This window comes from Notolabrus celidotus, chromosome 23 (assembly GCF_009762535.1).
Source record: "Notolabrus celidotus isolate fNotCel1 chromosome 23, fNotCel1.pri, whole genome shotgun sequence".
Lineage (NCBI taxonomy): Eukaryota > Metazoa > Chordata > Actinopteri > Labriformes > Labridae > Notolabrus > Notolabrus celidotus.
This window is the reverse complement of record NC_048294.1, coordinates 18,654,090-18,677,586: the sequence shown is the minus strand read 5'-3', so window position 1 is coordinate 18,677,586 and position 23,497 is coordinate 18,654,090. Positions and strand designations below refer to the sequence as shown.

The 23,497-nt window shown below is 42.1% G+C and overlaps 1 protein-coding gene across 2 annotated transcripts; it reads left to right on the top strand.

Moving 5' to 3' along the window:
- Positions 1–4,438: 4,438 nt before the first annotated feature.
- Positions 4,439–22,162, top strand: LOC117807328 (NLR family CARD domain-containing protein 3-like). Of its 2 annotated transcripts, none has more exons than XM_034676576.1 (11): positions 4,439–4,503; positions 7,479–7,650; positions 8,065–8,157; positions 8,557–8,661; positions 10,864–10,939; positions 11,097–11,292; positions 11,376–13,176; positions 13,282–13,455; positions 14,432–14,590; positions 16,014–16,060; positions 18,279–22,162. In XM_034676576.1, the coding sequence occupies exons 2-11, from the start codon at positions 7,574–7,576 to the stop codon at positions 18,839–18,841; spliced, it is 3,291 nt and encodes a 1,096-aa protein (XP_034532467.1). In that variant the 5' UTR covers positions 4,439–4,503; positions 7,479–7,573; the 3' UTR covers positions 18,842–22,162. The 2 variants fall into 2 exon arrangements, with proteins under 2 accessions (XP_034532467.1, XP_034532469.1); XM_034676578.1 differs by lacking the exon at positions 4,439–4,503 and adding an exon at positions 7,268–7,380.
- The last annotated feature ends 1,335 nt before the right edge of the window (positions 22,163–23,497 follow it).

Sequence of the window (23,497 nt, the reverse complement as noted above, 5' to 3'; positions counted from 1 at the left end):
TAAAGTACATACAGATTGAAAGGTGGCAGACCCATACTAGTACATACCTAAACAAGTAAAATATTGATTCAGTACATACAGTTAAAACCAGAAGTTTACATACACTGTATAAAAAAACACATAATCTTTTTTGTCTCACTGTCTGACATTAAATTAGACTAAACTTTTCTTGTTATAGGTCAGTTAAGATTACCAAAATTGTTTCTATTTTCTAAATGTCAGAATAATGAGAGAGATAATTTATTACAGATTTTAGTATTACTTTCTTCAAAGTCAAAAGTTTACATACATTTCCCTAGTATTTGGTTGCATTGCCTTTAAACTGTATGACTTGGGTCAAACGTTTTGGGTAACCTTCCACAAGCCTCTCACAACAGTTTTCTAGATATTTGGCCCGTTCCTCCTGACAGAACTGGTGTAGCTGAATCAGGTTTGTAGGCCGTCTTGCCCGCACACGCCTTTTCAGATCTGCCCACACATTTTCTCTGGGATTGAGGTCAGGGCTTTGTGATGGCCACTCCAAAACATTGACCTTGTTGTCCTTAAGCCACTGTGTTACTAATTTGGAAGTATGCTTAGGGTCATTGTCCATTTGGAAGACCCATATGCGCCCAAGCTTTAACTTCCTGGCTGATGTCTTGAGATGTTGCTTCAATATTTCCGCATAATGTTCTTTCTTCAAGATGCCATCTATTTTGTGAAGTGCACCAGTCCCTCCTGCAGCAAAACACCCCCACAACATGATGCTACCACCCCCATACTTCACAGTTGGGATGGTGTTCCCAGGCTTGCAAGCTTCCCCCTTTTTCCTCCAAATGTAACGATGGTCATTATGGCCAAACAGTTCAGTTTTCATTTCATCAGACCAAAGGGCATGTCTCCAAAAATTAAGGTCTTTGTCCCTGTGTGCATTTGCAAACTGTAATCCAGGCTTTTTATGTTGCTTTTTGAGTAATGGCTTCTTCCTAGCTGAGTGGCCTCTCAGCCCATGTCGGTGCAGGACTTGTTTGACTGTGGACAATAACACTTTCTTACCAGCTTCAGCCAGCATCTTCCAGGTCTTCTGCTTTTGTTCTGGGGTTGATACACACATTTCACACCAATAAACGTTCAACTCTGGGACACAGAAGCCGTCTCCTTCCTGAGCGGTATGATGCCTGGACTTTCACATGGTGTTTATACTTGCATATGATTGTTTGTACAGATGAACGTGGCACCTTCAGGCATCTGGAAATTGTAACCAAGGATGAACCAGAGTTGTGGAGGTCGACAATTCTCTTCCTGAAATCTTGGCTGGTTTCTTTTGATTTTCCTATGATGTCTCACAAGGAAGCAGTGTGTTTGAGTTGTGCCTTTAAAATACATCCACAGGTGTGGCTCCAATTAACTCAATAGTTGTCAGTTAACCTATCAAAAGCTTCCAGAGCCACGAAATCATCTTCTGGGCTTTCCCAAATTGTTTAAAGGCACAGTAATCTTAGTGTATGTAAACTTTTGACTTTGAAGAAAGTAATACTAAAACCTTTAATAAATTCTCTTTCTCATTATTCTGAAATTTAGCAGTGCATGTAAACTTCTGGTTTCAACTGTATTTGACGCACATTTAAAGTTTATGTTTTTAATGTATGCAGTCTTTATTTTAATAAAGCACTAATCTAGCAGAGAGCGCTAACGTTTCAGCTGATGTATGGAGATGGTCTGGCTCACACAGGCATCTGATGTGGGTCAGACTTTAAGGTAATCAGGTGGCGAGATGAAGGTCAGTTCAGAACTGAGATGGATAACTTCTGTCTCTCCATTTTGGGCTCCTCCTGCAGTTTCACCTGCAGTCATTAGATGGCAGTGCTGTTGAGACTCATGACAGGAGAACACAGACAGACGGAAGAGCTCAAAACCCTGAATCCTCAGTTTCTCAATCGACTCCATCAAATCTAAACACAGTTTAAATACTAAGACCTGTTATAGTCCTGTGTTTATAAAGGAACACAGCAGAGGGGACACTTTAATCCCCTCAGATTAAAATATGTCCACATACAGGCATACACCTGAATGGGAATAAGTCCATTATTAATACATATGTGATCCATTAATACCTGAAATATTGAATACTGAAGAGGCGAGTATGGTCTGCTGCTAGCGTCTTCTCTCTCTACTGTTCAAGATAAAGACATAAAGAGAGGATTAAGACGTGCAGTTTTAATATCAGTGCAGAAAGGAGCATGCTGTAATCCAAACTATCATCTGGACTAAAGGATTAAATATAAATATGATATGAATATAGTTTTATTTAGTTCCTATTAGTAGATAACCCCTGCAGGAACGGGGGGAACAAGGAGACAGAGGACAAACGTCACCACATGAATGAAACACACTGCTCTCACACGTTTGCTTCTCTGAGTCTTTGGGGGAGGTTTTCATGGGGTCAGATTTGGAGGGGTTTCGACCTGGACGAGGGGTACAGTTCTGGGGAGGTTCAGGTGTCAACATGTGTAAGACCAGCATCATCCTGAGGCTGATGTGGCTTCACATTTATGTTCGTGGACTTTGGTCGTTGGTCTGCTTGTCTTTCTAGGTCTTTTCATTTAAAACTTAATGGTACTTCCAAAGCTCAGCTCGTCTTCTTTGTGATGAAAACATTTCATGTTTACCACCAAATAGGTCTCTGTCCAGGATTCAAACCCCAAACAATCTGCTGCAAAGTAGCGTCCTTATCCATCATCCCACCAAGGTGCCTGGCAGCCACTGCTTTTTCTGTCTTTTCAATTCACCCAATGTTGCAGTACAAAAGTACAGCTCAACCACATTGTTAGGAACCTGCTTCATTTTCACCTCACTTTGGAAGCCTTTACTGGGATCTGAACCCACAACCATCAGAGGGAAAGGCAGGAGCACTTTCCACTTGTCGGTCAATTGGCTTCCTAACAACACCTGAGCATTCAAACAGCATTGAGATTTACTTAAGGGACTCCAAACAGGGCACTTGAACACGTTATTGAGAGAGACTACTCATACTAAACATGCCAAAGACAATGGAAATCAGTCTTGAGCTCAGAAAGAAGATAATGGAGGCTCATAATAAGGGGGAAGGCTATACTGTCATTCCCAGGCATTTTACAGTGTCTAGAACAGCTTTACGTTGCATCATTGCAAAGTACAAGGAGACAATCTCTGTTAGAAACAAACCTGGGCGTGGTAGAAAACACAAGATTTCAAGAACTTTGGAGAGGAAAGTAGTCGAAGATGTCAGCAAGAAGCCCCGGACATCTGCCAAGATGATTGTTGCTGACCTGAACTCCATTGGAGTTGATGTTTGAAGGAGCACAGTTGTGAGGGATCTTCATCATAGTGGGCTTCAGGGCCATCGTCCCAGAAGAACCCCTTTACTCAAAGAGCAGCACATCAGAGCCAAACTGAGGTTTGCCCATCAACATTTGAAAGGTAAAGATGAGTTTTGGAAGTCCATCCTTTGATCTGATGGAACTTTTTGGGCATATGGATGTTGTTCATGTTTGGCCAAGAAAGGGAGAGTCCTTCAACCCTAAGAACACCGTTCTCAAAGTTAAACATGGTGGAGGGAGCATCTTACTGTGGGGCTGTTTTGCAGCCTCAGGCACAGGCAGCCTTGTTTGGGTGCATGAAATCATGAAAAAAGTTATGTTGACATTTTGAGGGATAATGTGAAGAACTCTGCTCTTAGTCTAGGCTTTGGTGCTGGGTCTTCCAACAAGACAATGATCCAAAGCTAATGTCAAAATTGGTCACAGTTCTTAAAGGACACCAAAACCAAGGTCCTGGAGTGGCCCGTACAGAGCCCAGATCCCAATCCTGTTGAGAATCTGTGGCGGGTGCTCAAAGTGAATGTCCATGCTCAGAAACCATGTATTTTGGACCAGCTGGAACAATTTGCATTGGAAAAATGGGCCAAAATCCCTCCAGAGACATGTGTCAACCTTGTAGAGAACTATTTGAAGAGGTTGTTGTCAGGTATGGCTCAGAACGGGCGCACTATTGACTACTTAGGGCCAGGGGGCTAATAATTTTGGACGTGCCATTTTTACCTTTTCTTGTTTCAATTCATTGCATCAATAAAATATCCAAGTCAAACATAGTAAACATTTTGACTTTGTTATTTTGGAAACACATAATCTATAAACACTTGTTTTAATAGTCATTTTCATGGAGAAATCAAGGGTTTTATCTGATTTCGCAGGGGGGCTAATAATTTTGACCTCAACTGTATGTATAATGGAAAAGCTAAATAAAAAAGGAAATTATCATAGTTTGTTGTGCTTCATGTTTAATAACAACTCAATTATAATCAATCAAAATTACTAATTGATAAGTTGTTCATTATAAAAGTAGAAATGAAGCTGCCCTGTCCATGTCCCGTTTCCATGGCGATGTCAGACCACAGCGACGTCACCATATGGGATGTTTCGTTGGATTTAGTTTCACTTTTGATCTGAGTTGTGTCGCAGTTTGCTGCTCCGTGTCAGAGCAGAGGTGAGTCTTTCTTCAGACTGTTTCTCAGAGTCTCAGTTAGATTCATGTTTAACAGCTGCGATCTAACATGTTACTCACCGAGCGCATGAGCTGCTTTACTGAGAGACTTCCTCTGCATGCAAACAGTGATAATGTAACAGTGCAATGCCAACAGTGCTATGCTAACAGCATGACTGTGCCACCATCAGCTGATGCCTCTGACGCAGCAGGGCTTCACATCAGGAGACACATCCACCAAACCAAACCGAGGATTTCTTTACAAACTGCTGCACCAAAAACTACTTCATTAATATTAATGAATAACTTCCTCCAGCCTCTTTCAGAGACATCAGATACTACAGAGGACCTCACTGCTGGATCAGTTTACTCTGATCACAAGCTAGACAAACTTAAACTCTTCAGGAAACAGACTCTGTTATTAACAACATGAGTCTAATCCAGGGCTCTAAATTAACACCCGCCAAATGCGGGTGAAACTTCATATTGGCAGGTATTAAAAATAACTCATTAGCCAGCTTGGCCGGTGATAAATGAGGCACTTTACCATCTATTTCTCGGGACGCGGGAGCGCGTTTATGGGAACGCAACCGTCGAAGCTTCTATATTTGGGAGGTGGGCGCGGTCACATCTACACTGGGTTGGAAAAACGATAGACGCCGGACAAAAAAGGTACAAGTATAAACAAGATGTAAACTGAATTAAACTTTTAGCTTTTGAAATAGGTTGGGTTTGTTTTTTAGAAAGATGATTGATGACAGGACTTACCATGAATATGATTGTTTTACTCCTGATTATTTTATTGAATGGATGGCGTGTGTGTGTGTGTGTCTCTCTGTGTGCGTGTGTGTGTGTGGCAGCTGACCATTTAAGAACGAAGAACATTCATTCACACGAGATCAAAACCTGTCGGCACGTCTGGAGTTATTAATAATTAATGTAACACTCCGGTTTGCCCCGTGCGTAATTGCGCACAAGCCATTTTTTGCCCAGGCTACGTGTTACAAAACGACCAAAGTTGAAGTTGATTGAAAACAGTTGGTAGGTTAAACAGTGTGCGGTCTACGATATCGAATATTTTCCATCATCTGCATCAGACACAGGCGCAGGTTCGTCTGTGCTCCCTGCGCCCCGACACAGTCCTGGTAAGTGCGACCGCTCCCTCTTACAGTTTCAGGCTGGGGTCTCCAGCGCAGCTTGTTTTGAGAGCGGCCACACGTTTTTTTTATTGCGATCTTTAGGTCTGGCATTTTCCCCCTGATTGTAAAGAATTACTTTTATTGAGGCCTCTAAAAGTTTCATATCAGGATTCAATAAGTTTGTTTTTAATCGAAGGATTTTTAATTCAAATGTTTAAACTTCAGCTGGAGTTCAGATTTCATGTGCAATATAATATAAAATACTCAACTCAACTTTATTTATAAAGCACCTTTCATACATAAAAACAAGCAGCCCAAAGTGCTTCACAGAATAACAGAGAGACGGAAGACAACAGCAATGGTAAAATGATAAAATAAAATCAATACAGTAAAAATAATAAAATAAGTAATAGTGGAAAGAAAAGTTAAAAATAAGGTAGTGTTCAAAAAATCAGACGAATAAAAGAAAGAAATAGATAAATACATAATTAAATAAGATAAGTAAATGTTAAAGCAATTATTCAAATACTAATGGTGAAAATAAAAAAAATAATAATAATGCAGTCCAGGGCTAAAAGTAAATTACTCCATATTAAAAGCTAGATTAAAAGGTAAGTCTTAATTTTACTTTTAAAAACACCCAGAGAGCTCGCTGTTTTGATGTCCAGAGGCAGAGAGTTCCAGAGCTTAGGGGCGTAAAAACAGAAAGCACTCTGGCCGGTGCTTCTGTCAAACACACATGAAGGAACATTTAAAAGGGAAGCATTCCAGGACCTCAGTGATCGAGCTGGATTATAAAATGACAGGAGATCAGTGATGTCTGGAGGAGCAAGGCTGTTAAGAGCTTTAAAAACAAGTAAAATAACTTAAAAATCCATCCTAAAAGAAACTGGGAGCCAGTGCAGAGTTTTAAGAAGAGGGGTTATGTGATCAGTTTTCTTTTTCCATGATAAAACTCTGGCAGTAGTTTTCTGAAAGAGCTTCAGTTTTCTAATAGAGTTTTTGGGCAAACCTGTAATAAGAGAGTTGCAGTAATCAATGCGGCTTGTAATAAAAGCATGAATTAAAAATTTCGGCATCTTTCTGTGATAAAAAAAGGTCTGACTTTTGCAATGTTTCTGAGATGATAAAATGAAGTACGACCTTGTTAAAATGAGGATTAAAATTAAAATTTGAATCTAAAACCATTCCCAAGTTTGTGACCTTTGATTTTATTTGCCTGTTAAAGTCTCCCAGAGTAGTCTGGAGTTGCTCTCTGGCTGTTTCTCTGGTTATTAGTCCTTTAACCACAGCGCTCAGTTTGATACCGTCTAAAACTGTCACACACGACACAAGATTAAATCAAAGAGAGAGAGAGATCACTGTCAGAGAATAAACAGAGTTATTATTATCAGATCTATCTGCACTAAATGATGAGAAATAAGACGATCATTCACTCTCAGTGTTTTTGTCTTCTCTCTCAGTTCTTCCTTCATGTTTCAAACACAGCTGTGTTGATGTTAGTCTTGATTATGTGTTTAAATTATTCCTATTTTTCTAATATCAGTGCACTAACTGTATTGGTCATATGTTACCTTCTCCGCCCCATGAACGCGCTCGGGGTAACTCCAGATTGACTCATCATGTTGATAACCAGCTTCACGTGACAGCTTAGCGTGATCTCCTTTGTTCAGTTTAGTGAAGCTGGATCAGGAAAAGACATCTGGGATATGTTGAACTGACTTCGTAGTAAACCCCTCAGGTAGTGTGTCGTTGAAGTGAAATGATGTAGCTCTATCGTCCTGATGGCGCCCTCTGCAGGTGGATTTGAGATATTCTCTCTGTGTGTTTCCTCCGCAGCTTATCCTTCACATTCTCGGGGAGTGACTCCAGCAGCTGGACTCTGTCAGTGTCGTTGCTGTAGTGACAGCTCTAACAGCAGGGGGCGCTCTGCCATGGATCTGTGTGAGGCCCCGGAGGAGGCAGCCCCTCCCTCTAAAACCTCTCAGTTTGAGGAAGATGAAGCTCAGAGGTGAGATGAAGATCGCTGTGACTCTTCTTCCTGCACTCGGGGAAACCACTGATCCTTCACTTTGACTCTTTATGTTTGCATCTACTTTATATCTTATTCTCGTCAGTGTTTTTAAAAGTTGACAGACGGGGACAGAGACGTCTGGTTGTCCGAGCGTTATATTAACATGATCGTATCCTCAGGAGAGAGAGAGAGAGAGAGAGAGAGAGAGAGAGAGAGAGGGAGAGAGAGAGGGAGTGAGCGCGAGAGAGAGAGATGGAGGAGATGAGGAGCGATTGTAGAGCAGTCTCTCTACATGTTGATGTTACTTTCATCCCGTTACATCTCTCTCCTGGGTTCATACCAGTGTTCTGTTGAATAGTGCTTCCTGTGCAGATGTGCTCCTCACGTCTCTAATCATGCTGTTTGTTTCAGGAGGCAGAAACCGGACTCTCCTGGACTTAGCTGTGTGTCCCTCAAGTCTATGTCGTTTCATCTAGACTTTAAAGGAGGACCTGCTGATGGAGGGTAAGATTCATTAAAAACAATAGAAGGGACCTTATCAATGAGAAAGTATCACTGTTAAAGTACCTGAGCAACGTGCCGACAGTGTGGAGCCAGAAAGTGATGTCTTCCCATGAGACAGAGGTTTGTCACCCTGAGATTCAGGCTCAGGATGCTGCATTGGCTCTGTGTCTGATATATTTATGAGTCACAGGAGAGCTGTCGTCTGTTGACTCTTCTGAAATGTCTTTCAAATTAAAAGCTCAATCTTCCTCTCTCTGCGTGTGCAGCTGATTCTGTGAGGGAATTAAACAGCTGCTTTTAAAATGAATAATATCAATCTCTGATAAGACCAGCCCTGTAACCTCTCCTGTATGAGTACAGCAAACGGCTCACAGTCACTAAGCATACTGTTTGTTTCAGGAAGCAGAGACTGGACTCTCCTGGACCCAGCTGTGTGTCCTTCAAGACTGACAAGTCTATGCCGTTTTTTATAGACTTTAAAGATAAAGGACCTGCTGATGGAGGGTAAGAATCATTAAATACAAATTTAATGTTTAATGTCTGACTCTCTTCAGTAAATCTCTCTGTCCTGATCCTGAGCTTCAGAGTAGAACATAGTTTCTGCAGTGACCGCAGAGGAGTCAGTGAGGAGGAGCAACATGGTAACATAGTGAGGACAATAATTATCAATATCAAGAATCATGAATCAGGAAATCACTCTTATTGATCACTGATTCATCTGAGATAGATAGATAGATAGATAGATAGATAGATAGATAGATAGATAGATAGATAGATAGATAGATAGATAGATAGATAGTCTGGAATGTATGACCATATTTGGCATCTTATCATCAGATACTGGGACGAGGGGGCCCAGTAAAGTTTATGTCCTCAGATATCCAAGTTGTCCCTAAGGGTTTGGGAATTTGGGTGAAATGATTTTTCTTTGGATTTCTGTCACCACAGAAGTAAAGTTTTAAACAAACATCCATCAAAAGTCCCCCACCCACAGAGAGCTGTCCCTGTTTTCCAGCAGAGAACCATGGCCTCAGACTTAAGCATGGTATATACGTCCCAGCCTGAAGCAGAACCACATCATCTGCAAAAGGCAGAGATAGAACTCTCTCCCCAAACTGGAGATCCTCCATCCTTACCAGATTTTGGTAATAGAGGCACCGGATAGCTCTCAGTAACAGCCCATGAACCCAGTACTTCTACAGTACCCCCCACAAAACCCTCCGAGGGACACAATCATAGACCTTCACCAAGTCCACAAAACACATGTAGACTGGATGGGCAAACTCCCATGACCCCTCCAGAAGCCTTGCAAGGGTAAAGGGCTCCAAAAAACCCCGAACTCTCTTTTCCACAGTTGACAGACTCCTCAGACTCGCCAACTACACCTCTGATTCCTTTCAAGTAGACAAGCGCAACTCTTTCATTGTGTCAAGCAAAAATTATTACAATCAAAAACAATCTGACCCCCTGAAAACCGGTTTTCATATTCACTGTTATGCCGATGACGTCCAAATTTACATTCCACAAAATCATTCACTTCTTCAACCCTCGCCACACTGACCGACAGCCTCACCAAAATTAGAACCTGGATGCAAAACAACTTCCTTCAGCTAAACTGAGATAAATCAGACCTCCTCATCATCGGCCCTAAATCCCTCACCAAAACCACCCAAAACTTCTCGCTCACGTTTAATAACACCACTCTGACTCCACTCATAACCTCTGCATCATTTTAGACACCAACCTCACTTTCGTACAGCATGTCACCCACATCACCAGAACCTTCTTTCACCTGAAAACATAGCTCAACTCCGCCCACTACTCTCCTTTTCTGCAGCTGAGACCCCGATCCATGCTTTCATCACCTCCACTTTGACTACTGTAACCCCGCCAGAGATACATGTCGAGTCTGCTCCTCTCTGCTCCTCTCCTCACCCGAGTGTCCAAGACACTCGGGCGAGGAGTGGAGCAGACCTTGGGGACAACTTGCTACTAAGTACACATATGAACCACCCTATGCTCGAACATGGTGTTCATTATTGCTAATCCATGGCTTAAACAGAAGTCCAATAAGAAAGCACCTCTTGGGTTCAGATTGGGCAGGCTGTTCCCCTCAATCAACCCCCTCCAGATGTTGCCACAGTTTCCCACATTGACATTGAAGTCCCCCAGAAGAACTATAGATTCCCCATTTAGAATTTCTTCCAGAACCCCGTCCAGAGACTCAAGAAGGCCGGGTACTCTGAGCGGCTATCTGGTGCGTATACACAAATAACAGTCAGAGCCTTCCTCCTCGTGACCTAAAGTCACAAAGAGGAGACCCTCTTGAGAACCCCAACAATTTCCCTGGGACCCACTCAAATCGAGACCTGTGGGTTCCTTGGACTTACTACATTGAAACCTGCCAAATCAATGGGCTTGTGATCCTGGTGGATCCAACATTTGAAGACCCACAATCAGCACCCTCTCTGCCTCAGTCACTGCTCCATCAGCTCCTGGCATCAGACCCTTCTTGTTTGGTGGAAACCAGTCCTTTCTTCTCAGAGCTTAATGGGATCTATCAATCACCTTGGGGGGGGGGGGGGGGGCTTGTTAATTTTGATGTGATGCTGTAACCACTTATATCCATGCTCTGTTGTTTGTTGTCATGTTAGAGCACCTTTTGTAAACTGTGTCATGAAATGTCTATCTGATGTTTTTCTACAGAATTCAGCAGGAGGACTCAGAACTCAGTGATCAGCCCATCCAGCAGAATCAAACAGACCTGGAGTCCAGATTCAAGGTGTGCACATCCCAGTTTTAAAATGAACTACACATGTCCAGATTTAATGCTAAGCTATCAGTCATTTTATATGCTGTTCTGTTTGCACCAGATGGACCTGTCAGAAGAATCACATACAGTGTTGATATTAAATGTTCTGTCTCTTGCTCTGTTCCAGCTGCTCGGGGAGGACATGAACGCCTTTGTGAGGAAAGAGCTAAAGAGAGCCCAGAGGGTTCTGACATCAGATTACCCAGCATCCTTAGAGAATGAGGATGAAGGGCAGAGGAGGAGCAGAGAAGCGTTTCTGGAGATCACTCTACACCTTCTGAGGAAGAGGGGGGAGGAGCAGCTGGCTGACTGTCTGTGGAGCAGTAAGAGCTTTGTGTTTTATCAGATTGAACCTCACGATCTGGTTCATCCACTCATTGATATCATCTCTTGCTTGTTCCTTCAGAAACTGTTGTTCCAGTGTGCGGACACAAACTGAAGTCTCACCTGAAGGAGAAGTTCCAGTGTGTGTTTGAGGGTATCGCTAAAGCAGGAAACCCGACCCTCCTGAACCAGATCTACACAGAGCTCTACATCACAGAGGGAGGGACTGGAGAGGTCAATGATGAACATGAGGTCAGACTGATTGAAACAGCATCCAGGAAACAACACAGAGCAGAAATGACTATAAAGAAAGAAGACATCTTTAAACCCTTACCTGAGAGGGCTGAACCAATCAGAACAGTGCTGACAAAGGGAGTGGCTGGCATCGGGAAAACAGTCTTAACACAGAAGTTCACTCTGGACTGGGCTGAAGACAAAACCAACCAGGACATCCAGTTCACATTCCCCTTCACTTTCAGAGAGCTGAATCTGCTGAGAGAGGAAAAGTTCAGCTTGGTGGAACTTGTTCATCACTTCTTTACTCAAACCAGAGAAGCAGGACTCTGCAGGTTTGAAGAGTTCCAGGTTTTGTTCATCTTTGACGGTCTGGATGAGTGTCGGCTTCCTCTGGACTTCCACAACAATCAGATCCTGACTGATGTTACAGAGTCCACCTCAGTGGATGTGCTGCTGACAAACCTCATCAGGGGGAACCTGCTCCCCTCTGCTCGCCTCTGGATAACCACACGACCTGCAGCAGCCAATCAGATCCCTCCTGAGTGTGTTGACATGGTGACAGAGGTCAGAGGGTTCACAGACCCTCAGAAGGGAGAGTACTTCAGGAAGAGATTCAGAGACCAGGAGCAGTCCAGCAGAGTCATCTCCCACATCAAGACATCCCGAAGCCTCCACATCATGTGCCACATCCCGGTCTTCTGCTGGATCACTGCTACAGTTCTGGAGGATGTGCTGAAGACCAGAGAGGGAGGAGAGCTGCCCAGGACCCTGACTGAGATGTACATCCACTTCCTGGTGGTCCAGTCCAAAGTGAAGAGCATCAAGTACGATGGAGGAGCTGAGACTGATCCTCACTGGAGTCCAGAGAGCAAGAAGATGATTGAGTCTCTGGGAAAACTGGCTTTTGAGCAGCTGCAGAAAGGAAACCTGATCTTCTATGAGTCTGACCTGACAGAGTGTGGCATCAACATCAAGGAGGCCTCGGTTTACTCAGGAGTGTTCACACAGATCTTCAGAGAGGAGAGAAGACTGTACCAGGACAAGGTGTTCTGCTTCATACATCTGAGCATTCAGGAGTTTCTGGCTGCTCTTCATGTCCATCTGACCTTCACCAACTCTGGACTCAACCTGATGAAAGAAGAACAAAACACATCCTGGAGGGATTACTTCTTTGGAAAAAACGAAGAAACACGTTTCTACCAGAGTGCTGTCGACCAGGCCTTACAGAGTCCAAATGGTCACCTGGACTTGTTCCTGCGCTTCCTCCTGGGTCTTTCACTGCAGACCAATCTGAAGCTGCTGAGAGGTCTGCTGACTCAGACAGAAAGTGACCCACAGACCCATCAGGGAACAGTCCAGTACATCAAGAAGAAGATCAGTGAGGATCTTTCTGCAGAGAGAAGCATCAACCTGTACCACTGTCTGAATGAACTGAATGATCAATCTATAGAGGAGGAGATCCAACAGTCCCTGAGATCAGGACGTCTCTCCAGAGAGAAACTGTCTCCTGCTCAGTGGTCAGCTCTGGTCTTCATCTTACTGTCCTCAGAGAAAGATCTGGACTTGTTTGACCTGAAGGAATACTCTGCATCAGAGGAGGCTCTGCTGAGGCTGCTGCCAGTGATCAAAGCCTCCAAAAAAGCTCTGTATGTACACACAAAACTACCCAGCTTCAATTTTGCTTTTATGTTCTCAGGAAAACCATCAGGTGTTTATGATACTTTCATGATGTATTTCTGATTCTTCTTCAGGCTGAGTGGATGTAACCTGTCAGAGAGAAGCTGTGAAGCTCTGTCCTCAGTCCTCAGCCCACAGTCCTCCAGTCTGAGAGAGCTGGACTTGAGCAACAATGACCTGCAGGACTCAGGGGTGAAACTGCTCTGTGCTGGACTGAGAAGTCCACATTGCAGACTGGAGACTCTCAGGTGAGCAAACTTATTGACAAGGAAGACCGTCTGAGCTCATAATTAATGGATTTAGTCTTTTATACATACAGACAGTGACACACTACAGCCTGACTATGTCCCAACGCCTTTTTTGAGAAAAGAACTTTGCCCTCAGACTTGGAGGTGTAGCCTTCCCCTTTATTTGAAAATAAATTTGTTTCATCACTCTGATGTGATTTTAATGATTACTATAAACATTTCATAAGCTGCTAGCAGTCAAAGCTTATAGGAGTCTGAGCCTACAGTAGTGTGGCCTATAGCAGCCTAAGTATTACAAATTAAGCCTATAGAAGTCTAAGCTGTTAGCAGTCCAAACCTAGAACAGTCTGTGCCTATAGCAGTGTAAGCCTATTGCAGTCTGAGCCAATAGCAGTGTAAGCCTATTGCAGTCTGAGCCAATAGCAGTGTAAGCCTATTGCAGTCTGAGCCAATAGCAGTCTAAGCCTATAGCAGTCTAAGCTGTTAGCAGTCTAAGCCTATAGCAATCTGAGTCTATAGCAGACTATGCCCATAGCAGTCTGAGCCCACGGCAGTCTAAGCCTATAGCAGCCTAATGTTATTTCAATCTCAGCCTATAGCAGTTTGAGCCTATAGCAGCATAACTAAAAGCTGGTCTTAGTTATACTAAGACCAGCTCTGGCTCAGGCTTGGAGCTGGTCCAAGCCTGAGCCAGCTCTAACTATAAGCTAGTCTAAAGCCTATTTTTAAAGTTGAGAGTGTGTTTGCCCTCTGAACCCTGACTGATAGAATATTTCAGAAAGCTCTCACTCCCATAATATTTTTAGAGATGAGCAAAGCCAAGGTACGGGGAGCAGGGCTGCATGCTGGGAACACTGTAATGATAAGTCAAATCTGAAATCTGTTTTGTTTGGTGTGTGTGTGTGTGTGTGTGTGTGTGTGTGTGTGTGTGTGTGTGTGTGTGTGTGTTTGTGTGTGTGTGTGAGTGTGAGTGTAGTCTGTCAGGTTGTCTGATCACAGAGGATGGCTGTGCGTCTCTGGCCTCAGCACTGAGCTCCTCCGGTCTGAGAGAGCTGGACCTGAGCTACAACCATCCAGGAGAACGGGGAGAGAAGTTACTGTCTGCTGCACTGAAGGATCAAGGCTGCACACTGCGGTATGCACGCAGGGATCTCTGACGCTGATTTTGACTGAGTATCTCTTCAAGTCAGCGTGATGTGTCACACTGAGTGGGCGTGGATCAGTTACATTTGATGTCATTTATTTATTTAATTCAGTTTACAGCTTTATTCTCCTTCCAGCTAACCTGAAGAGTGTGTTCGACTCTGAAAGTCGCCTGCATGTTGTATTGATGTGAACAGAAAACCTTTGATGATCATTAGGGGTGAGCCCGACTAAGGATTTGCTTCGTCGAATCTGATTCATCAGATTTTGCCCATAGTTGATGAATAGTCAAATGTTTGTTGTTTTTCCTTGACCCAAAGTCTGCATGATGGTGACCGCATGACAATATTACGCATAACCCTTTAAAATTAAGAGACTTGTAGCTTAAAGTAAAAGGGACAACAGAATATTATAAGTATAAAACTTAGATTTTTTAAATCTATATTGCAAAAACAACGAGGTGATGAAGGAGCGAAAAATCAAATAAGGCCACCATCCGTTAAACATTGAACAACGTGCCACTATAGAGTAAGGAATCAGGAGATATTTAAACAGTGTACGCACAGCAGAGAGCAACGCTGCGGAGAGTAGTTTGTCCAACTTAAGGCTAAACATTTGTAGAATGTTCAAAATCAAACCTGAACCAGCTAAAGGGTTTTTAAATACCTTAGCAATACCTTTTAAAACAGTCTTTCATCGCGTCTTTGTCTGCTTGAGTCTTTTCAAATTGTACGTGAGGAAAACCATCGTGTGTACGGGCAGAAGTGCGCTCCTTGCTTTGTTAAACTGTAAATCCTGTCTTTGAGAATATCCTCTTTGATGGCTTGGAGGTGGATGGGATGCTGTGGATTGTTTTTGAGGCTTCGGACAGCTTTGGGTGTCCCTCCTCGTTCTTTTGGCCCCGTACAGTTTTTGTGTGGTCCGGTAATCCTTGATCTCACAGCCCTCTTCATGAAGCTGCTCCTCATCTTCATCACTATTTTTTAGGATCAACTGAAGTTTTATTTCCTGACATTTTGAACTGCTATGAACGTATAAAGATTTAAAGGCCAGCTGAGGTACATCTGCTCCACAGCCCCCGCTAAATGGGAGAGTCCACTTTTAATTACCACTTTGAGGAGATTTAACACTTAGAGAGCTGTTCTCAGAATTACCTTAAATAGGTCTGTATCTATATAAAAATAGGCTATGTGAGACACAATTTTTTACGGGAAACAGGAAAATAATGTAAAATTAGACATTGAGCACCCCCATGGTTTGAATGGAATGATCCACATTTCATATGCAAATATTCGACTATGAGATTGGCAGTTGACTAAGGCTTGTTAGAAAGAATCGTCGAATATTCAACTATTAGGGGTCACCCCTAATGATCATAGAACAAATGTGTAAGCTGTTGTTGCTTCTGCCTCCAGGTTGGATCATGGTGGACTGCACAGACTGAAACCTGGGCTGAAGAAGTGTGAGTGTCTTTGACTTGATCTATCAGAACACAGCCACACAAGCATGGTGATGAAAGTTATTGATCTGCATACCTGATGATTAAAGGTGTGTCAACATCCATCTGTGTTAGACTGTGGGAGTGTTCGTGAGGCTGCTGTATTTTCACTGCAAAAAAGGGTAGCTTAAATATAGGGTAAAAAACTTAGTTCAAGATGATCATTTCTTAGAACTAGTGAAATGATCTGTCCATGCAGCAAGTTAAAGGCTCTGAAAAGTATCAAAAAATAGTTGAAATAAGTACAATATGCTGATTTTTAGCTCAAACTACTTGAAAACAACCTTCCTATAGCACAGTTGTAAGTGAAATATACTGAATATACGCAAAGAAAATCTAATTTATTTATTTTGTATACTTACTTTGAGCAAATTAAGGCCTGGGGACAAGAAAAACAACACCAATTTAAGTAAAAGATGACTCACTATTAGAAAACTATGATTACGCTGTTTCTTGATATAAGCTTGCTAAGATAAACCCTAATCCATCTAAAAACTAAAATCTTTAAACCAGTTATTATTCTTAGAATATACCTCTGAAATGTTTCTACAGAAACCACGACAGCAAGCTCGATTACTGGCAACATTTAAGCCTCCTGTCAGGTTGCGGGTCAAATTGACCCTTTTAAAATCTATTTTAGGCAGTATATGCCTTCCAAACCAGCTAAATGCAGCAGAAAAATCTGGGCAGCATGTGACAGAAGAGGTGCCGTGTTAATTTATCAACATCACTTCATAAAAATAAAAAAATTCAAAATGTAATATAAAATAAACAAAAATATATGTCATGTGAAACTATTGTATTTATATTTAGGTATTTTCAATGTATATTAAAAAAAGTTTTAACATTAATTTTAATGAAAAACGAGTGAGTTATCCTCATTGAACCATGATCTGTGGGAATTAAAGGACACCAATGGACTAACTCTTGATTTATATGGTTATAAATGGAGTTAAAAATTAGATATAAAAAATGTGTATTGGGATTTTTTGGGGTTCTGACACTTTTGGATAATTGAATATGCCCCGGGTCAAATTGACACAGGAACATTAGTTCTGTTCCAGAGAAAGGAACATAACAGGAGGGTTAATACATGTCAGGATTAACAACATATAACATCAAGAACACTTTTAATAGTGGCTCAGGGTTGATGCACATTTCAAGACTTTTAAAGTCTTAAAAGTCTTGAAATGTGCAAGGCAAACCAAATATATATTACCATTTTGAACAACAGAACTATGCCCATTCAATAAGATACAAGCTGAATTGTGTCTTGAATAGATGCCTAATGTGTTGTTCTTAAATCAAGCACCTTGAAGTTGTTACTCAATTTTGAAACAAGTTTTATTTTGACGAGACTTTAGGTGAGACAACCAATGTAGCTTATTTTAACAGTTATTCACTCAGTTTAAGATTCAACCATAAATACAAAGATGAAAAACACGTAAATAACTCTAAAAACAAGGTCATTCATCTAACATGTCTCAATCTAAGAATTACAATCTTAGCAAGTGCCAAATTATTTGCAGTGTACCTCCTGGTCAATAGAGCCACCTGAAAGCCACATTCAGTGACTTTCTTTGAACGTGTTGGACAGCAGACTCCAGTGTCACATAGTGGACAGAGGGTGGCGTAACACTCAATAATGCTGTGTCACCAATGCACACCCATTATGATCCCTTGACTGCAGCACACCTCAACCTGGACAAAGGTAGGCTGACCTGTTCGGTGCCGCTGTCCTTATAACTGGAGTGTACAAAGTCAGAGCTGCACACACAAACACACACTGAAGGACCCATCCACACACGTGCTCCTCATGTTGCCCTCTGTTGGGCGCTTCAGGGCATTACAGCCAAACAGACTTACAGTTGTCATACCAGAGCAGCACAGACTTTGAACACCTGAACATGAACACAGTACACATTATAGGATGGTCCATCAGTAAATATGCAACACAGGTAATTTGTAATTTTGCTTTTCTCTATTGATGTTTTTAGTACATTTCTTAAGTTTAGGATAGCTTATTTATTTCAGGATTATTTGCTCCGGTGAGGACAGCCATCAAGTCCCCTTGTGTCTGTACTTGAGCTCCATGAGGACATTAAAGGTCTACGAGTCTGATGGACTCTCAGTGTCAGTTAACAGATGATAACCTGCTGCTGTGTCTCGTCCTCTCCATCAGGGGCCTGTGAGCTGGAGGTGGACACAAACACGGTGAGCAAGAAACTCCGTCTGTCTGACCACAACAGGACGGTGACACATGTGGAGGAGGCTCAGTCGTACCTCAATAATCCAGACCGGTTCACCAACTGGCCCCAGCTTCTGTGTAAAGGTGGTCTGACTGGTCGCTGTTACTGGGAGGTGGGGTGGAAAGGAAGAGCTGTTGTGTCTATGAGTTGCAGAAAAATCGGGAGAGGAAACAGTGTAAACTGCGTGTTTGGATGGAACGATCAGTCCTGGAGTCTGATCTGCTCTCAGAAAGGTTACTGTGTCAGGCACGACAACAGAGAAACAAACCTCCCTCTCTCCTCCTCCTCCTCTTCCTCCTCCTCCTCCTCCTCCTCCTCAGGCAGAGTGGCAGTGTATGTGGACTGTCCTGCTGGTTCTCTGTCCTTCTACAGAGTCTCCTCTGAATCACTGATCCACCTCCACACTTTCAGAACCTCCTTCACTGAGCCTCTGTATCCTGGTTTCGGGCCCTGGTTAAAGGGTTCCTCAGTGTCTCTGGTACCCCTTTCCCACTAAAGCGGTCCTGGTGCTAGTTCTGGGCTGGTGCTGGTTGAGGGTTGGTTCTACTTGCGAACCTATGGAGCTATTATTGTTGCAAAACTATTTGTAACCGTGTAAAATGATCCACAAATACGTAAACAGATCTGAAAATACTGAAAAGATTTAAACTGCAGACACAAATCCACAAACGTGTGCACAGACCTGTAAATACATAAAATGCATACTAAGATCTGATCATGTGTACTCTGAACTGAAAATCTTAAGACCTTTGCAAATGCATGCTTATTTATTAATGGCTTAAAGTCTGAAAAGTCTAAGTATTTTTGTTCCAAACTTAAAAAACACATAAGTCACCGCTTACAACTCATGCAGGCCTCTCATTGGCTGCAGGTCTACACGTGACCTTTCACAGTTCTGCCATGTGTGATCCATAAATGCGTAAAAAAGACACTTGTGTGAGGCGACGGTTTTCATGCCCCGAAGTCTCTTGTGGATTCATTCACACATATTTGTGGATGTATGTACACAGTTGTGAATCTTTGTACACATTAGTGGATCATTGGAAACAGTTACATTTAGTTTTGCAACAATAATAGCTCCATACGAACTCCCTAAGAACCAGTTTGCTTTTCCACAGACAAGGGCCAGGACAGAGCCACGTCACGATAACCCCGCCTCCACCTCTGATGTGAGCGTCTCGCTCTTCTAGCCCAACAAATACCTCTTTTTTTCGACCAACACAAACTGGGTTGTATTTCCGGGCTGGTGCTCGCGCTGGTTCGGAGCTGGTTGAACACACATACTATGTGTGAGCTGTAACTTTAATTAAAAGTGATTTTTTCTTCAACTACAGGTGAAAACTCATGAATGGCACCACGTTACAATATTATTCAGTGAAAAAATCACAAATTTCATGTTTTCCTGCAAATTATAATACATGTGATCTGTTTGTCACTTTTGGCGTTCTCTCGCTGAGATAAGCCTATTTTGACACACATACTATGTGTAAGCAGTAACTTTAATGCAAAGTGATTTTTTCTTCAATTACAGGTGAAAACTCATGAATGGCCCTAGTTTAGGGCCCGGTCTTGAACTGGTTATAGATTAGACACTGGCTCCGAACCAGCCCTGGAAGTGACTTGGTGGAAAAGGGATTGTGTGATCAGGAGGTCAGACAAACTCCGCTGACTGCAGCCAGAGGTTGATCAACAGTCGGCTGACTTCGGTCTGAGGCTTCATCCACACGTATCTGGACAGCGTACTCCAAACTGTGTACGGGGTAGAGGTGGCCCCGATTAAGAATTTACTTAGTCCAATGTGATTCGTCAGATTTTGCCTTTAGTCGACAAATGGACATATGTGTTTTATATCTTCATTCACCCGTAGTCTGCATTATGGTGACCGTTTGATGATAACACACGTAAACATTTACAATTAAGAGGCTCATAGCTTAAAGTTAAAGAGGACCACAAGAGTAGATAGGTATACAACTTTTGTGTTTTAAATCTATATTACACACAAAAACAAGGAGGCCAAAAACTGCCTCTGGCCTGCACACACATAATAATGTTGAAATTCTATTCATCCATGAAAATAAACAAAAACACAACATCAAATTAGAAAGGAAAAAACGTCCTAATAATGGGATACACGTTAAAATAGAACTTTGGGAGATATTTAAATATTTGTATAAGGGTTTTAAATCCCTTAGCATTGCCTTTTAAAACAGTCTTTCATCGCGTCTTTGTCCGCTTGAGTCTTTTCAAATCTTACGCAAGGAAAACCAACGTGTTAACGGGCAGAAGTGCGTTACTTGCTTTGTTGACAATAAGTCCTGCCTTGGAGGATATCCTCTGTGATGCTTTGGAGGTGGATGGGATGCTGTGGATTCTCTTTGCAGTTCAAGGTGGCTTTGGGTATCCCTCCTCGTACTATTTTTTGTGTGGTCCTGTAAGCCTTGATCTCACAGCCCTCTTCATGAAGCTGCTCCTCATCTTCATTACTATTTTTAGGATCACCTGAAGTTTTTTTGCCTCACATTTTGAGTTACCATGAATCTAGAAAGATTTATAGGCCAGCTGAGGTATCGCTGCTCCACTGGTCTCGCTAAATGGAAGAGTCCACCTTTAATTACCAGGGGAGATTTAAATACCACCTTAAGGAGATTTAACACTTCAATTAAGTATTTATAAGTTTATATTTATATCAAAATAGGCTATATGAGACCTTATTTATACAGAAACAGGAAAATGATATAGAATTAGACATTGGGCACCCCCATAGTTTGAATGGAATGATCTGTGTTTCATGTAGAGATGTTTAACTAAGGCTCTTTAGAACAATGAAGAACAGCCAGGTGTCCTTCTACACATGCTGTTAAACCTAACCATACCGAGCAGACATAAACAAATTGGTAGCCGCCATCTTGGCACCTGCTCAACACATATAAACAACCACAGCCATGTGCAGGTATGTCAGCGTTTCCCCAAGCGTTTGTTTTTTTCGTGAACACAAAAACAAAAAAAACTAACATCTCCACCTGAGAGGCATTTTTGAAACCCTCGGTGTCAGTGACCTAAAACTCTGGCTACCTGTTTACGTGTTTACGTGTTTACATAAGACCATACCATAGATACCGTAGATAAAAAACATGTTTTATTATCTCCATGTGTGGACGGGGCATGTGAGACGTCAGTACGGAGAGCACAAACCTGAGTCTCTGTGTAACATGAGGGCTTCTCTCTGTATAAATCTAGTGTTATATATACGTTATATATTCCACCATAAAGGAAAGACTTCGTAACGTGTCAAATGTATTCAGGGCCGGAGTGGGACTCATTTTACACCCCAGAGTTTAAAGGCTCAGACCGCCCACTTTAACTGAACATGGATCTTTTTTGCCTTACAGTTATATTACTCTCTGAGTTATTCACCATGTGTCTTGTCAAACACCCAAACATGTACCTTCATTTATCTGTGAACAGCACTGTTTTTCTGCAGTGTCAGCTTTATTCAGCACCAATGAGCCTAAGCCTACACGTACAAAACAATAACAGTGTTATCACTGCACTCACCTCTGAAACACCAACACATCAAAACATATACTGAGCATTGACTGATCACTTATCTCATAGTTATTATATATTATCTCATCACTGTGTCATAGTTATTATGTATTATCTCATCACATCACTAGTCTAAATAACACAACACAACTTGTGGACTTGACAGCTAAGCTTGAACGTTTTTGTGTTGGTGTGGCACATCTTGTATCTTGATGTTGACTGCTAGCTTACCTGTGTCATTGCCACCTAATAAAAGACTAAATTACTTTGACTCTTTGTTTTAGTCTGGTTTCTTCCACTCCACTGTCACTCTTTTTATGAGACCTATGAATCGAATCACCTCTTGACTTTCGTTGGACAGAGGGGTCAATGGAAGCCACGGAACAAACGTAGTCATGAAACCAATGTTAAGCTGGTGTTTCCAGTGGGATGTGTGCCTCCCCAACAAGCCTGAGAGAGAGAGAACATCTTGTCTCTACTGAAACCCTTCTGGAATAATGAGTAGCCAACCCGTACCCAGTGACATGGAGCTTTGTCTCCAGGGCTAAAGGGAGTCCAGAACTTAACCCAAACACAGAAACTGTGCCTCAAATTGTGTGTGTGTGTGTGTGTGTGTGTGTGTGTGTGTGTGCGCGTGTGTGTGTGCTCCTGCATATACTTGACCATTTGCTGCATGTCCTCCCCCACTCTCTGCTCCTCACATTTCCTGTCTCTCTTCCACTGTACGATCAAATAAAGGCATAAATGCTGAAAAAAAACTTTAAAAAAAAACCATTTCACAAAACACGACAACCATTCACAAAACAGAAAGGGGAGGGACAACACTTCTTGTTTCTGATTGGACTTAACCCGAGAGCTCGACATCATTTGCTGCTTCCATTACTACTACTCAGCTGAGTCCCTTCACGAATTTTAAACTGAGTTGGAAGGAATGGAAGAGGAGATGGAAATAATAAAGGAATATGTCAACAAAGGATACACATGTAATGTAGCCTAATACTCCTGAGGTAGCACTCGCAAGCACCTCTGTGGTGTGATGGACAAGGCTGCTGTCTTACAGTCTGATGGTTTGAGGTTCAAATCCCACTCAGGGCTTCAAATGTGAGATGGAAACAAAAAAGTTTCCTCACAATGTGGTCGAGTTTTGCTGTTAAACAACTACAACAAGTTGGTGGAAGGAAAAGACTGAAAAAAGCAAGTATTGCTGGCAATGAGCATGGGAAAAGTAATCTGATTACATGTTATTTTAATTCTCTGGGAAGTTTAACTGAATACATGTAATATGATTTAGTACATACTTGTTTAAGTACATACTTGTTAAAGCACATACAGATTGAAAGGTGGCAGACCCATACTAGTAAATACTTAAACAAGTACAATAATGATTCAGTACATACATTAACAAGTATATACTCATAATACTGGGCTTTTGAAGAACACTATCCAATGGTGGAAAGAAAAGACCTACACAAGTTAATTCATCCAAGCAGCCCTGTGGTGTTGGGGATGGACCTGATACCTTTCAGTCCGATTGTTCTGGGTTCAAATCCCACAAAGGGCTTCAAATGTGAGATGGAAAAGAAACACTTTCCTCACATATGGATGA

Bases quoted from the DNA above. Each gene is read 5' to 3' on its own strand.
- LOC117807328 (XM_034676576.1), top strand. From the start codon at position 7,574: ATGGATCTGTGTGAGGCCCCGGAGGAGGCAGCCCCTCCCTCTAAAACC. The intron at 13,177-13,281 runs GTATGTACACAC...ATTCTTCTTCAG, and splicing joins AAAGCCTCCAAAAAAGCTCT to GCTGAGTGGATGTAACCTGT. The intron at 16,061-18,278 runs GTGAGTGTCTTT...CCTCTCCATCAG, and splicing joins GAAACCTGGGCTGAAGAAGT to GGGCCTGTGAGCTGGAGGTG.